Source organism: Sturnira hondurensis, unplaced genomic scaffold (assembly GCF_014824575.4).
Source record: "Sturnira hondurensis isolate 20B ecotype Veracruz unplaced genomic scaffold, ASM1482457v3 Scaffold0001872, whole genome shotgun sequence".
In the NCBI taxonomy this organism is placed as follows: Eukaryota; Metazoa; Chordata; class Mammalia; order Chiroptera; family Phyllostomidae; genus Sturnira; species Sturnira hondurensis.
The window spans coordinates 21,435,362-21,451,539 of record NW_028074503.1 but is presented as its reverse complement, the minus strand read 5'-3'; the positions used below and the strand labels follow the sequence as shown (position 1 = coordinate 21,451,539).

At 40.0% G+C, this 16,178-nt stretch overlaps 1 protein-coding gene across 1 annotated transcript; it reads right to left on the bottom strand.

Moving 5' to 3' along the window:
- Window positions 1–616: 616 nt before the first annotated feature.
- Window positions 617–13,540, bottom strand: HAUS1 (HAUS augmin like complex subunit 1). The gene is made up of 9 exons (XM_037033724.1): window positions 13,469–13,540; window positions 12,529–12,703; window positions 5,956–6,091; window positions 4,652–4,786; window positions 3,304–3,427; window positions 2,832–2,897; window positions 1,879–1,950; window positions 1,595–1,642; window positions 617–726 (listed from the first exon to the last, which is right to left on the bottom strand). The coding sequence occupies exons 1-9, from the start codon at window positions 13,496–13,498 to the stop codon at window positions 676–678; spliced, it is 837 nt and encodes a 278-aa protein (XP_036889619.1). The 5' UTR covers window positions 13,499–13,540; the 3' UTR covers window positions 617–675.
- Between the last annotated feature and the right edge of the window lie 2,638 nt (window positions 13,541–16,178).

The following is a 16,178-nucleotide window of genomic DNA, read 5'->3' as shown; positions in this document are numbered from 1 at the left end:
TGTTGAATTACCCATCTCCCCACCACGGATTTTAAAGTACAGGCCATCTTTTTCACAAACTCAATTCCTGCATGCATTAACACCTGGAGGTAGGCAGGTGAGCTGATCAGCGCAAACCCCGGGGGAGGAGGGTGGAGAAACAGGCCTGGAGCTCCAGAACCTTTCCTTTTCGATAACCTGGCCTAACGAGTGACTGCGCAACAGCTGTCCTGACGCCCACCTTACAGAGCTACTGAAGGACACTGACCATCAACAATACAGAAAACCAACATCTTTAATGTAGAAACTATGTATTTGGGCACAAAAATGCAATACATAGCAGAAACCACTATGCTATCAACAGTGACATTATCTTGTTTAAGAACACAGATACTAAGTTTTTAAGGAATACCAAGAGGAAACAATCCCCCCCCTTTTTTTTTAACAGAGAGAGAGGAAGGGAGGGAGAGAGGGAGAGAGACAATGATGTGAGAGGGAAACACCGATCAGTTGCCTCCCATACACGCCCTGACCAGGGACCAAACCAGCAATCCAGGCACATGTCCTGACTGGGAACTGAACAGGAGACCTTCCGGTTTGCGGGACAATGCCCAACCGAACCATGGCGAGGAAACAATTCTTTAAAGTCCTGTTTAATTTACTTTGTTAGAGAAGACGAAGTCTACTTGGCTCTGTTCACAGTTCCATCATGTCTACTTTCTTTGTAAGTTCAGCTTCAATGGTGTCCTAAAGGAAGAAAGGATAGTCTGAAATACTATTTAAAATAAGGAAAACAGGAAAAAGAACACAAAAAAGTTAAAAAATATATAAATATTAAATACGTCTTTAGACCCCCAAAGGTTTTCAGACTCTTGATTCTAATACACATCTAAACGGGGGACCTCAGAGAGAGGAACTGGTATAATGATACACAGTAGTTCTTCCTGACCTCCACTCCGTAAACAACGTACTTCCCTGGTGTCTCTCACGTCACCTCTTTTCCACTCTCACTGGCACTGTTCTCGTCACTTCTCATCTGGCCTGAACAGGCCAACTGGTTCCTGCAACTTTCTTTCTCTCTCCTCCAATCCACCCTATACGCTGATTTCAGAATCTGCTTTCTAAATAACTGCCCTGATCAAAAAGCATAGCTTTGATCAGGTTTCTCTTTTGCTTAACAAACAAGAAAACACGAGGCAACTTCAGTGGTCCATCCTCTTCACATCAAAGGCTCTTCACATTATAAACCGGTGGACCCTCAGCCCTGTCTTCCACTGAACACGCCCAGGCAGCTGCGCCTCTCACTTGCCAAAGCTTGGAGAAGCCCTCCACTTTTGGCCTGTGTGCGTTGGCCAATTCCTTTTGTCTAGAATATTGTGAGTCTCACACTCCCACACCTCTACCAAGAAAGGCTAAGCAAAAATTTAAAAGACGTAACAGACCACTATGCATTTTTTAATGGAAAAACATGTCAAAAGTATTAAAAGATGCATGGGAATGATATATAGTGACTTTGGGACTGAGGTTTAGCTCTGAGGAGGAAGAAGGGAGCATTAGCTACATCAGCATTTATTTTATGTCTTTTTTAAAACCTGAAGAAAAAAATGGAACTTACTAATTCTCGCTTTGCTTCTTCAATTTTCACCTGAGCAAGAGATGGATTCTTTTAAAGAAAAACAAAACAAGGAAAGGTTATATTGCTTCAATTAGGACTCAAGGGGGAAAAATGTGATGATTCTTTTCAAAAGTTAAAAAACCCGATGGAGGGTATACCCACTGCAAATCCAGCCTGCACTTAACTCCTCACACATGGACCCACTATATTCATGATCATTTAGTGCCTTTGGGGAAAGCACTAAAAGAGGTATCTTCATTTTTCTAATTCATAAAAATAATTACCGGCATTAAATCTAAATAGGATTCCAATTTTTTCTTCAAAGGTATAGTCTGTTGTTTTAGTTCCGCTAATTTCTGGGGATGAAAAAAACACAGAGTCACAGAGCAATAGAGATATTCACAATGCAACTAAATACTGCCCATTTCTGAAATAAAACACAGTAAAGAAGAAACATTAGGATATTTTACATAATGTCTCAAATAAAGAGCTTCAAAGATAAACAGACAAATGCATGTAAACAAACACATTTCCAATGGTACCAGTACTTATAAGATGCTTCAAATAGAGAAGTTATACTCCCATTTACTAAAAATAGGATTTAAGTACGCTGTCTAACTACCCTAAATAATTCAGTTAAGAGGAATTGAAATGTAAGGGAAAAAGCATAATCTCAAAGATATATTTATAAATAAGTTGTCAAGTTTAGATTCCAAAAATCAAAGTACAAAAAAAAGCCTTACGAGTAATAAAACAAAGCCCCTATTACTCCCTCTTCCCACAAAAAATAGACAAAATCCTTTTGCAACCTAAAAACCCAGGAGTTTTGGGGCCTGAATTTTTACCGGACTCTGAAAGAGAAAGAGAAGACCTAGATGGCTAATATATAGTTCCTCAATAAATTCTTTTAATAAGTGAATCGATAATGTACAACTGACTCCAGCAAACAGTTTCTAGCATATAGTAATAAATAAAGAAAATCTACTTAAGTCGTTCATTAAATTCATTAATTAAATCGCTATGTATTTTGCCCTCTCCATAAAAGAAAAAGAAAACTAAGCAAATGTGAGGATACAGCTAACCAAGGAATAAAGAGATAAATACTGGTGAACATAAAGTACAGAGGTAAAGGGAAAAAAAAACAGGTCAATAGTGAATAAAACTCTATGAAAAGGAGTAAAAATGGAGACTGCGCTAAGATTTCCAAGAAAGTTAAATTCGGTTAGAATAAGCTCACCTCTGAAAGTGCTACCAGTGACCGGTGAGACAAAGAAGCATCCATGCCTCTGGCTAAAAGTTTCTCCTACAATTACAAAAAAGGGGGGATTGCTTAAGACAATTATTTTCAAAGTGATCATCAGGAAATATTTTCAACATATAACCCTGTAAAGAGAAGCTACAAATCAGAGATGAAATACGACACATGCACCTAGACACTTCTATGTTCATGCCAATCAATCCCCCAGCCGCGGATTCGGGTAAGGTGGGTGCTTCTCAAGATCCTGAGCTTCCAGGCCTAGCTGCCTGCATTTGCGTCTGGATCCACTGCTAAGCGGGACAACTGGGTAACCCTGGGCGAGTTACCTATCTTTTCTGTGGTTAGCTCCTTTGTCTGTAAGCAGGGAATATTAATACTGCCTAGTTGTACAGATGAAGGTCAAAAAGAAGCGAAAAGAGATCTACTACATTCAGTCCAACTACACACATACCTCAGTGGCTCTGATTCCTAATCTGAACTCCTCTGACTTCGCTTTTAGGAAGTCCACGTTCTGGAGGCGGTGGTCAGCCTTGGCCCGTTCTGTAGACAGGTGAAGCTCTGCCTTCTTGAGATCCCTTTAAACAGTAAAATCGAAAACATTTTCTCTCCTCAGTGAAATTGTTATTTAAAAAATTATATTACTTTTTGGATTCAACTCTGCAATCGACAAAAGTACCTAGAATACTTGCTGGATTTTCTACCATAAATTTTATATCCCAGATTAGTTAACAGGCATTCTTCCAGGTCATCCCCCATTCCATGAAAAATCCCCAATAGCCCTGGCATTAGCAGCTCAGTGGATTGAGTACTGACCTGTGAACCGAAAGGTCGCCGGTTCAATTCTCAGTTAGGGCACAAGGCCGGGTTGCAGGCCAAGTCCCCAGTAGGGGGCATTTGAGAGGTAACCTAATCAATGTTTCTCTTGCTCTCTTTCTCCCTACCTTCCCCTTTGTAAAAGTAAATAAATAAAATCTTTAAAAAAAGAAAAATAAAATAATTTTGAAATTAATTTATGCCAATTATTCCTAGAGAAAGTAAATCTGCTGCTCAAAAAAGTGGCTTCATATACCCTGAAGCCTGTTTGAACTATGGAGGTCTCAACAGGCCTCTCCTGAATGTGACATGGCGGTGCCTACTTGTGCGTATACACGCTCCTGATCCACTGTGTCTCGGGGGTGGGAGGGACCTGAAGAAGGTCCAGAACATCAGGAGGGATAGCACAGCACTAGTAAAAAAATTTTTTAAGGCAACAAAATATAATGCACTTTATAAGTTGCACTGTAGTTTGTATGTAAAAAAATTTCACATGCATTTTGAAAATTATAAAACCCAGGTTATCTGTAAAAGAGACAAAAAAAGTAAGAAATTGTATAGAGTCAAAGTCTATAGTCAACCACCCCTTCATCTCTACCTAAGTCATTTTCTACTTAAAAACATTTTATGGACTTCAGCCCTGGCTGGTGTAGCTCAGTGGACTGAGCACGGGCCTGCGAATCAGAGGATCGTGGTTCGATTCCCAGTCAGGGCACATGCCTGGGTTGCAGGCCAGTTCCTGGCAGGGGACACATGATACATTGTGTGTCCTCGGCAGAGGCAACCATACATTGATATTTCTCTCCCTCTCTCCTTCCCTTCCCCTCTAAAGATAAATAAATAAAATATTTAAAAAAACATTTTATGGACTTCATTTCTTAGTGTGTTGTTTTAAATCATATCTATTGATTTAAAAACTAGATATAATAAAGTCCTATTATTGACTTTTCATAAAAACTGTCACCACTTCCAACTCAATTACTTACTCTCGAAGACGTTTTTCTAATACTAAACTGGCAGTTAATTTTTTTTCAACTTTTGTCAGTTCAAGCTTGATTTCTTCATTTTTGGATTTGGTACGAAAAAGATCAGAGGTCAAATCATTCACTGCAGGAAGAAAACTTAAAAAAAAAAACACCTCGTCACGTAAATGTACACCAAGGACAATAATTACAATTATTCCTCATTTCTAACAATGATTTTATCTCTGCAGAGTCTTCCATAACCACGCTGTTTCCTATCTCTGTGTATTTTGTGCATGCTGTTCCCACTGCCTGGGAAGCCCTTTTTCAGTTTGCAGATTTCCAGTTGTCCTTCAAAACGCAAATAAGGTTCACTCCCATGCTGGAACTCACTACATTTTTCTGTGCCCTAGCAACAGCTTGTATATTCCTGCATTACAGGTGTCACCCATGGTGTTATAGTTTTACATGCCCACTTCCCTTACACGACCACGAGCAGAGACTGTCCTTGATTGCAATTACTACCCTAGTCATTTCTGCTTTCCCAGTGCTATGTATGTGTCTATACATATGGCACATAGCCAGTACTTAGTGACTGCTGAGTTGACTTAAGTCCGGATGTCTGCTGCCATACAACATACATGTTCTTATACCTGAAACACTTGCTACCCATGAGCATACATATAAATTCCAAGCCCTTATTCTGGCAATGAAGCAGAACAGCCATACAGTTCTCTGTGGGTTGTAGTGGTCATCCTAGCTAAGATATGGCCACCAGTGATATTCCTGTGATAGTCCAGTGACTTTGGAGTTGGACAGGGTCTGAATCTCAACTCTGCCATTTACTAACTCAAGGTTGTTTAATGCTCCTCCTGAACTTAGTTTCTTCTTAGAGTTGTTGGAAAAATAATGTCATTATAAAGGGGAAATGCCTATAACAAAGAATAAAGGTCCTTAACCTACTCTACCCAATAGGGCAGGAACATAACCAAAATTCACTATGCTCAAACCAGACGACTTCGCTTACAGCTTTTCGTACTGCACATTTTAACAATATAACCGATATCTAATACTTTTCCAAATATACATAAGAATCAAGCTTCACAAACCCAATGCTCGAAGAAGAAAACACTAAAATTTAACCAATACCAAGTTTATCTGAATTAATTATACATACTCACTAGCAATGATAAGGAATTCATTAAATTCAGTGTTCTGGCATTTACTGTTAATTTCCTACACAGAATTACTCTGAGAAGCAAAAAGCCTTTGGGTTAATCATAGCATATACATATGATTGTAGAAATTAAAACTGTTAGAAAAATTACCTAGCTAGTGAGGTGTCCTTTGTTTCAAGGGCCACTGCACTGTCAACCAAAGCGTTCAGACACCTCGACGCAGTGCTGGAGAGGTTGGCGGGGGAAAAATTCACACTCTCCATGAGAAGGTCTTGAAGATGCTTGGCTGAAAAGGTAAGAGTTCGGTGGTGACTAAGATGTTTGTTTTGTTTCATTTTGATTTTTTAACAGCTGCACCGAAATCTTTCACCTACCATACCCACCTAAAGTGTATATATATAATTCAATGGCTTTTAATATTTTCAGAGTGGTTCTCCCCATCAATACAATCAATTTTAGAACATTTTCATCAGCTCAAAAGGAAACCCACATTCCTTGAAAATGATTCCTTAGTAGTCATTTTCCAATTCTCCAACCCATAGTCTTCGCAGCCACTTACACATTTTGTCCCTATTAATTTCCCTATTATAGATGTTTCATCTAAATGGTATATTGTACAATACATGGTCCTTTGCAACTGGTATAATGGTTTCAAGGTTCATCCGTGCTATAGCACGTACCAGTATTTCATTCCTTTTCATGGAGGAAAAATATTCCATTGGATGGACCTACCACACTTTGTTTATCAATTCAACCACTCATGGACATTTGGGATGCTTCCGCGTTTTGGCTATCATGAATGACACTGCTATAAACATTCATCTACAAGTTTTTATGCACACAGATGTTTTCACTCCTCTTGGGTATATACCTAAAAGTGGCACTACTGGTCATATAAACTCTATGTTTACCCATACCAGGAATCGCCAGACTGCTCTCAAAACTACATGATTTTACATTCCCATCAAAAGTATACAAGGGTTAGCCCTGGCTGGTGTAGCTCAGTGGATTGAGCGCGGGCCTGCGAACCACATGATTGAGGTTCCATTCCCAGTCAGGGCACATGCCTGGGTTGCAGGCCAGTTCCCGGCGGGGGACTCATGGGAGGCAACCATACATGGATACTTCTCTCCTTCTCTCCTTCCCTTCCCCTCTAAAGATAAATAAATAAAATCTAAAAAAAAAAAGTGTACAAGGGTTAACTTCTCCACATCTTCACCAACAGTTGTTATTTGTCTTTTTGCTTATTTGTTCAGTATAGTGATCATTCACAGAACTGAATGATGATCAATGAAATAAATCAAGACCTGAATATCTGTCTTTTTTATTGTAGCCCTCCTCGTAGGTGTGCAGTGGAATTGTGGTTTTGATCTGCATTTCCCTGATGGCGAATGATGCCATGCTTACTGGCCACTTGTATTCATATTCTTACCCATTGTAACATGGGCTGTCTCTTCATTATGGGGACGTAAGAGGTCTTCATATGTGGTAGATACAAGTCCCTTGTCAGATATATGTCCTTATCAGATATATGATTTGCAAATATTTCCCCCATTCTGTGGGTTGTCCTTTCATTTACTTAATTGTGTCCTTTGAAAACAAAAAATTTTAGTTTTCATGATGTCCAAGTTACCTACTTTTTCTTTTGTTGCTGTGTTTTGGTATCATAGCTAAGACCATTTCCAAATCCAAGGTCTTGAAAAATATATATATATATACTATATCGACTTCTGAGGTTTAGGTTTACTATCACAGTTAGGTTTTTCATTCATTTTGAGTTAATCCTTCTTTATGATCTGAGGCAGAATCCAACTTCATTCTTTTACATGTGGATGTCTAATTATCCCAGCCCCATTCATTGAAAGGTAAGTCTTTCCTTCACTGGATTGTCTTGTCACCCTTGTGAAAATCAAATGACTAGGAGTTTGACTTCTAGTCTAACAGCGTGAGGAGCTATGCTGACCTGCTTTCTAGTGAAACTGGTGAAAATTGTAAAACAAAACAAATCACAACCATTAAAGTCCCTGGACATGGTCCCAAGGACAAAGAGCAAAAGAAGAAACAACTATTAAAGAAAATCTATGAAAAGTCAGTAAAAAAGGTGAGAGTGTGCAGTATTTGAACCAAATTTGAACCACTCTCTCCTCCTCCTCCCTCCCAGCTCAGTGAGGCAGAGACTCCACTAGACTGTTGCGTGCAGAACACAGGGCTCCCTCAGCCTCCAGCTCCCAGTCAGAGAGGGCTTTCTTTCCAGTAGGAACAGAGCTTCCGTGCTTCCATCCTGCCACCTCCTATCTGTGGCTGAGACTAGGTTCTCAGCAAACTGGTCAAGAGATGTAGGATCTCTTTATTTACCCAGATACACTCCTGGAATACAACCTCTAGCTTGGGTAAGGCACACCGAGAGTGCTGGGGCCCTGGTGACCCTCATACCAGCTCATGGGATGGTGACACCAGAAAAGGCTGCTGTACTCCCCCTTTGCCGAGCACTCAGCATTCAGACTGCGGTGTCACTCAAAGAAGAGCCTGCCATAGTCTCTACCTCCAGCTCCAAAGCCCTGGCCCAGAGATTTTGGCTGGAGGAAGATGCAAGTCATAAACCAAATAGCTCCCAATACCTTCCCCCCAAAACTGACTTCATTTGCAACAGAGCCTGCAGAAGTTCAAGTCTAAGGACATCCTCAAGAGCATTGGAAATTGTAGTAAAAGGTAAGTGAGAGAGGAGTCAAGATATAGTTTAAACTGAGGCCACCTAGTTTGGATGGAAAAACCAGAAAATAAGACATCTAGGAGGATGCATCCTTGAGTCAGAACAAATATGAAGCACTGACCTCAGAAACTATTCCTTTAGGGGTGCCAGAATTTGACTGGATTAGCTCATATAGCAATTTGTGTCCCAGGGCATTGTTGGAAAAAAAAAAACAGTTGTCAATAAGTGAAATTTTACAATTGGGTGTGGTCAGTGAATGAGAAGACAGTCCTACCAAAACCATGGTCATCTCAGAGTGACTGTGGACATACTCATGTGCAGATGTCCCTCAGCTTACAATGGGGTTACGTTCTGATAAAAACTGGCAAAGAAACAGATGAGCTGAACAACAGTGTAACCAACTAGCCTAACGGACACATTTGGAACACTCCACTCAACAGCTGCAGAATATATATTCTTGTCAAGTGAACATAAAACATTATGGCCTTATGGTAAGCCACAAAACAAACCTCAATAAATTTAAAGGATCAAAGTAATACAAAGTATTCTCCAATTAAAATGAAATAAAATAAGAAATTAGAAGCAAATTTGGGAAACTCATAAATATGTAGAATTAAAGAACATATTTCTAACAACCAACGGGTCAAGAAAAAATCACAGGGGAAATTAGAAAGTGCTTTGAGATGAATGGAAACGAAAACACAGCATACCAAAACTTATGGGATGCCTTTAAGTAATGCTTTGAGGGGAATGTAGCTGAGATTCCTGTATCAAGGGAAAAGAAAGACCTTAAATAAGTGGCCTTCCTTAAGACACTGAGAAAACAGCAGACTAACCCTAAAATAGGCCAAGGTAGAAAATAACAAAAACTGGAATGAAAATTACTGAAACAGGGTATAGGAAAACAGTAGAGAAAAAAAATCAAAGAAACTAAAAGCTAGTTCTTTGAAAAGATTGACAGAAATTAAAAATCCTCACCTAGACTATAAGGAACTCAAATCAGTAGAATCAGAAATGAAAGCGAAGACATCCCACTGACTCATCTACTTTATAAAAAGGGTTGATTACAAAGGAATAGTATGAACAATGGACCCAACAACTTATATAACTTAGATGAAATGGACAAATTCCAAAAAGGACAAAAATTACTGAACCTAACTAAAGAACAAACAGATAATCCAAATAGGCCTATAACAAGTGAAGAGACTGAATTAGTAATGAAAAACTGCCCACAAAGAAAAGCTCAAACCCAGATAGCTTTACCACTGAATTCTACCAAATATACAAATAACTAGTACCAATTCCTCACATCTCTTGCAAAAACAGAAGGGAGGAAATACTTTTTAACTCTTTCAACATGGGCTGATACCAAAATCAGACAAAGATGTCACAAGGCAAGAAAACTACAGACCAATATCTCTAATAATACAAATGAAAAAATTCTTGACAAATTACTAGCAAAATGAATGTAGTAAACTATAAAAAACTACACACCATGAGGATATGGGTTTAACTTAAGGATAAATGTTGGTTCAACATCTGAAAGTCAATTAATATAATAGATCATATCAAGAGAATAAAAAGTGAAAGTCACACAATCATCTCAACAGACACAGAAAAAACAATTTTAGTAAAATTGTTTTGGTCAAAACATTTGTTAAAAACCCAACACCCTTTCACGTTGATGGCACTCAACAAACCAGGAAGAAAAGGAAATCTCCCCGAGTCAATCAATAAAGGGCATCTACAAAACCCCACAGCTAACATCCTACTTAATAGTGAAGACTGACGCTTTCTCTCTAAAACCAGGAACACAGTAAGGATGCCTGGTTCTTGTCGCGTCTATTCAACTTTTTATTAGAGGTACTACCCAGGGACTTTTCATTGTTCTCCTCAACAAAAGAATTGGCAGCATGAAGAATGAATGGGTTCAACAGTTCCATCTGTATTCATCATGACTTAAAAGTATCCAGCCCCGGCTGGAGTGGCTCAGTAGATTGAGCGCCAGCCTGCAAACCCATAGGTCACTGGTTTGATTCTTGACTTGGGCACATGCCTGGCTTGTGGGCCAAGCTCCAGGGTACCTCTCACACAATGTTGTTTCTCTCCCTTTCTTTCTTCCTCCCTTCACCTCTCTCTAAAAGTAAGTGAATAAAATATTTCTTAAAGAAAAGTCCTCATATTAAACTTTTACATCCTTTCCCAAGTCCTGAAAATATTTCCAAAATGTTCCAACCTCAAACTGCAAAGAACTGTACTGTGTAGAAATAAAAACTGCATCAGTAGCCTTGGCTGGTGTGGCTCAGTGCCTGCCTGAGAATCAAAGGGTCATTGGTTCAATTTCCAGTCAGGGCACGTGCCTGGGTTGCAGGCCAGACCTTTAGTAGGGGACGCGTGAGAGGCAACCACACATTGATGTTTCTCTCCTTCTCTTTCCCTTTCCCTCTCTCTAAAAAATAAATATTAATTTAAAAATCACATCAAAATAATTTTTAGCTCAAAAGTCATTGAAGTCTGGGGAGCTATATGGTATCACTACTCAGAATTTAGAATTACAAACTGAGAAAGCACCACCTCTCTTACAGTATATAGGAATCTATACCTGTTACAAGGCCCCACAAATTTTGTTTTCTACTGGATACCTTCACTGTCTAAAAGAAAGAAAAGCTTAGAAAAGACAAGTAATGCTTAAATTGCATGACATGGCAGCCCCAACAGATATCAACGGCAGCAGGGCTCTTCCAGATACTCACATACGGAAAACTGTATCAACTTTGTATATATTAATGAGGCATTTGCTATGTGTCACCCTAAGAGGCACTTAAGGACAATCATGAATAATCTTACTTTGAAAAACTCTCAGGTTTTTTTTTGGTTATAGGATAAAAAGGCTCTTAGAAAATAAGATTTTTGGGGACTCAAAGCCTCTTTCTCCATTCTGTATTTTAATCTACTATAAAATAAACTCATTTGAAAACAAAACAACTTTCGAAGAACTGTAAAGCCGCACTCCAGGAGAGGTTTTGCGGGGTGTGTGACGGAGCTGTTCTACATCCCGGTTGTGCAGGGGGATGCGTGTGTGTTAAAGCAACTCACTGAAACAGGTCAATTTTACTGCATGGTGATTTTTAAAAGGAAATTGGACAAAGCACATAGAATTATAATGTAAACTGCACTTCATTAAAACATTGTATGTAAAACATGCCATACATGTATAGGGCAAATGTAGATATTGCTTCCTTTCCCTTCTGTATATTCCCACCCACAATAAGATTTTTTTTTAAAGATTTTATTCATTTTTAGAGACAGGAAGGGAGGGAGAGAAAGGGATAGAAACATCAATGTGTGAGAGAAACATCAATCATTGCCTGTCACACATGCCCCAATCAGAGACTGGACCTGCAACCCAGGCATGTGCCCTGACTAGGAATTGAACTGGCAACCTCCGGCCCTGTGGGAAGATGCCCAATCAATGGAGCCATGCAGGCCAGGGCCAGAAAAGACTTTTAACAATCCTTGTGGTTTTGTTATTCTGGTGGTTTGTATCATAAAAACAACAGGTATCTTAAAAGCACTTTTCCAAACTACATATGCACAACAGAACATTCTAATGCAATCCTGTGAATACTTAGTGACCGAGTAATTTGTTCAGGCCTCACAGTGCATAGCTGCCACTTCAAGTCTCCTGATGGCTCATTATAACTAAAGCATGAGCACTGGAAACAGATAGAAAGGATATGTAGGAGAAAAACCACATACCATCCGGCGTGTCAAGCTAATAAGCTGAGATTCATCTTTTAGGGCTTAATGTTTTTCTACAAGAATACAAATAAAATATATACTACAATGAAGTTTATGACTTATTAAGTTATTATAACAACATAATGGAAGACAAATCTGGGTAAAATGAAGCAAAACTAAGAAGTCTATACTAAACTAAGCTTGTACCCTTTAGTGTTATAAAATTTGGTTACCTCTAGTTATCTCATTCAAAACTCTGGAATTAACCTCACCTTCTGATTCATATTCACTTGCTTTCTGTTTCCAGTCCTCTATTACCAGGTGGATATCCCTGTCCCTGACCCTGTTGCGTTCTGCAAGGTGATGTAAAATCTCTGTGGTCCGGGGATTCACCTCATACTGTGGAATGGGATGATCTCCAAATATCTTTTTCAACCATGCAGCAACCTAACGATTAAAAGGAAGCCAAAATTATGTCTTGTTTACTGTAATGGCACAAAGCAAATATTACAAAGATGTGGTCAGAAGCATACTAAATGCTTTCGATGAATACTCTCACCTCCTATCTTCACATCCTAACTTGTCTTTAAGGAGATAGATGCTAGATGTCAGGAAATAAGAAGTGAGAAAGCATAAGGGATAAAATTACCAGAAAACAACCCATGCAATCTCGAAGCTACAAAAGCAGCATATAGGCTAATAATAATTTGCAGCACTCGAATAATTTTAAAGCTCACTAAGAAGGTGCTAAAGTATCATTATACGTGCAAATAGAAAAAAGGGTTGTCCCCAACACACAAGCCCCAGAGAAGCTCCAAGAGTTGAGATGCGGGACGGGGAAGCAGATCACGTATGAAAATTCTAGTTACTAGAATCTAGTAGGAAGCAGCAGTGATCGGCGAGTCTTGGCTGGAAGAGGGGCTGGGGTTCAGAAGTCCCAGTTCAGTCTCCTGCGAGGAATTTTGTACCAAGGGGCTACTCAACTCCTGTTCAAACCCGAAACTAGGCAAGGAAGGGCCGGGGGCGAAAGGGAAAGGACCTTTCCAGGGCGGTCGAAGCGAGGAGGGATCGCAGAACCTAAGGGCGGCACTAAAATTGGACCAGCGGAGAAAGTAATTAAACGTGGTGCGCGCAGGCTATCCCCTCGCCGGGTAGGGTGTGTCAAAGTCTCCGTTTCTAAGACGCCGCAGCTGCCCGCTCCCGCCCCATCACCTGCTCCTCTTTCTCTTCGTTCGATTCCATAGCTTCGGCTCCCGCCACTTCTCCAGCAGCAACTCGCGGAACTGCCGTCCTTACTCTGAAAGGCCCGCCCATACACTGTCGTTCCTACCCTCTTTGAAGGCCCGGGATTTCTGGGAGTTGTAGTTTTTTCTAGGACTCCAGGCTGCTGGGAGCCGTTAGCCAAAGGCTGCTTTTAAGGATCCAGTACTGAAAGCCTCTTCTTGCTCGCCACCTAGCCTCGCCCTCCGCTCTCAGTAGCATAATCTACAGAAGTAGAAGAGCCTAGAACCAAGCTGTGTTTCCTTTATTATATTTTTATTTCGCACTTGAATTGCTTGTCTTAAAAAAATACTTGCAGCTTGTTTTTTGGATAGCAGATGCTTGTGTTTATTCCACACTGTGTGCATTAGCTTAAGTTGTTTTAATTTTACCCTGGCAATATAAATTGCAGCAACCTTAATCTCATCCATTAGTTTCCATTACCCAAGAGCTAAATGTGCTGGGGACTGTTTAAAAATGGTTGACAGCATCCAACTTCTGACAACCATTCTTCCATTATTTCTCGTCTTCCCTAAAATTCTCTCCTTCCCCCACCACTGTAGTTAGCACTGTGAGTGGTTCTTTGTACTGCTACAGCAATGTGTAGTTTTCTGTGTTTTCCTATTTTTGTTCATTTTTACAGGAACCCTGTGACATAACACACATTATTTTATGTTTTCACCTGAAAACCACACACATGGATTAAATGACTCAATCAAGTTTAGGTGGTAGAGCTGGAATCTGACCTCCGTGTTTTGGCTCCAGTTGGTGTTTCGGTGTCTTCAGGTATATGTGCCACATTGTTGTCACACCCTCTTGTAGTGTGCTGGGTCACCTTAGGAAAGGCAGACCATGTACTCAACCTTCTGTGATAATTCAATATCAAATTGTGGATCAGGCTTAGCACCAGTTATTTTTCTCTTAAGTCATCACATGCCTTTTTTTCATCGTAAGAAAGATTTTTATTTTAAAATGTTGAATTATTCAAAAATGTTGCAATACAGCATATAGGAAATACAGTAATAATTTTGTGTCTTGATTTTACAACTTCTTTACGGTTACCTAAATCTGTTCTGAGAATCAGATTCATTTCTGATTATGTTTACATATTCCGGTTTCTAAATTGACACAGTTGAAGGCTATACCTTGGACTGTGGTGCTTTGACCAGGACAATGGTGTTGTGTACAGACCCTTCTTGGTGGCCAGCCTGTCTTGAGTGAATGACATCTGTGCCTGGTCTTTTGTCCACATTATCTGGTCAGTCATATGAATGTTTAAAATGATTAAACCTTTCTTTTCAAAGGAATTTTATTAACTAGCCAAAGCATATTGTATAACTTTCTGATTATTTTTGTTTCAGTTAAATATATCTTTGCTTATTAGCCAAATTTCAGATAAGTTGGTACAGTCCATGAGTATGGGAAAAAAATTATCTTAATGCCCTTTGTCCATTTTCATTACTACATATTCGACAAAATATTCCTGCACTTTTATTTGTACAACCAATTTTTTTCTTATTCCTACCTACCTATTCCTACCAGATTCCCAGGAAAAGAATTGTCATATTTACTTATTCATGGCTTGCCTTATACCAGAAGTAGAATATTAGAGAAAGGGATTGCTGACCATACATTAGCAAGCTATGTTTTAGGAGATGACCTTTTTAAGCTCATATTCTGGCCCCATTAAGATTATGGGTGTAAACCAGGATTTGTTGTGAGGCTGAGATACATTTCAGAAACAAGTAAAGTCCACGTTGATAGTCTCTACTATCACAAAATACCCCCCATTGCCTCTAAATTCTCTACATATCATACAAATCTTAGAATCACAAAAATTCTGTGTGTGTGGGAGTGGAATCCCATTGCAATCCTACTGGGAGGGTAGAGAAGTTATTTTCACCATTTCCGTTGTAATCCAAATGAAAAAGCCGAGTTCCTACATGAAACTAGTTACTGGTATAGGAAAGCTTGAGCCCTAGTCCAGTCTGGAGTGAGACCTCTGATTCCGTACCATTCTGCTCAGCAGGATTGGCGACTACTCTGCTCAAACTCCGTGTGCATTTTACAGTGTTAAAACAATTTCCTCTAATTCGCAGATAGGGTTCAAAAGAACAGCGGTTCTCCAACTTGAGTGCGTATCGGTGTGGGTGGTTGTCAGAATTCAGATAGACTCAGAGTGTCAAGCGTGGGGCTCCGTTGATCTGAGTATCACCTCTCTTGGTAGAAGACGCCCTGCGGACGACACCGTTTAATAGCAATAGCCTCGGACCAGACACCATCAACCCGCCTCACGGTCAAGCCGGCTGAGCCCTCGGACGGGGTGTCACTATCAACTCACACCAGGACAAGGTGACGCCAGCATCACCTCGCACCCGGCATACGGCCAGGCAACTGCTTCATAGCTGGTTCCGCTACACACGTGGTCGCCCGGGGCAGCCACAAGGTCGACTCCAAAGACCACAGTAAATGTGTAGCCAATGCCTGGGCGGAAGGTGGCAAAGGTTTAATCACTCATTTTTAAGTTTAACTGTAAAAATAATATTAAAAATAAATAAATAACCACCCCTGCCTTCCGCAAAAGGTAGTTTGCGCCCGGAGGTGAAAGCGAGGGGCGGTACTTCCGGGTTAAGTCGGCTGGCTCCCTTGACCTTCCTCGCCG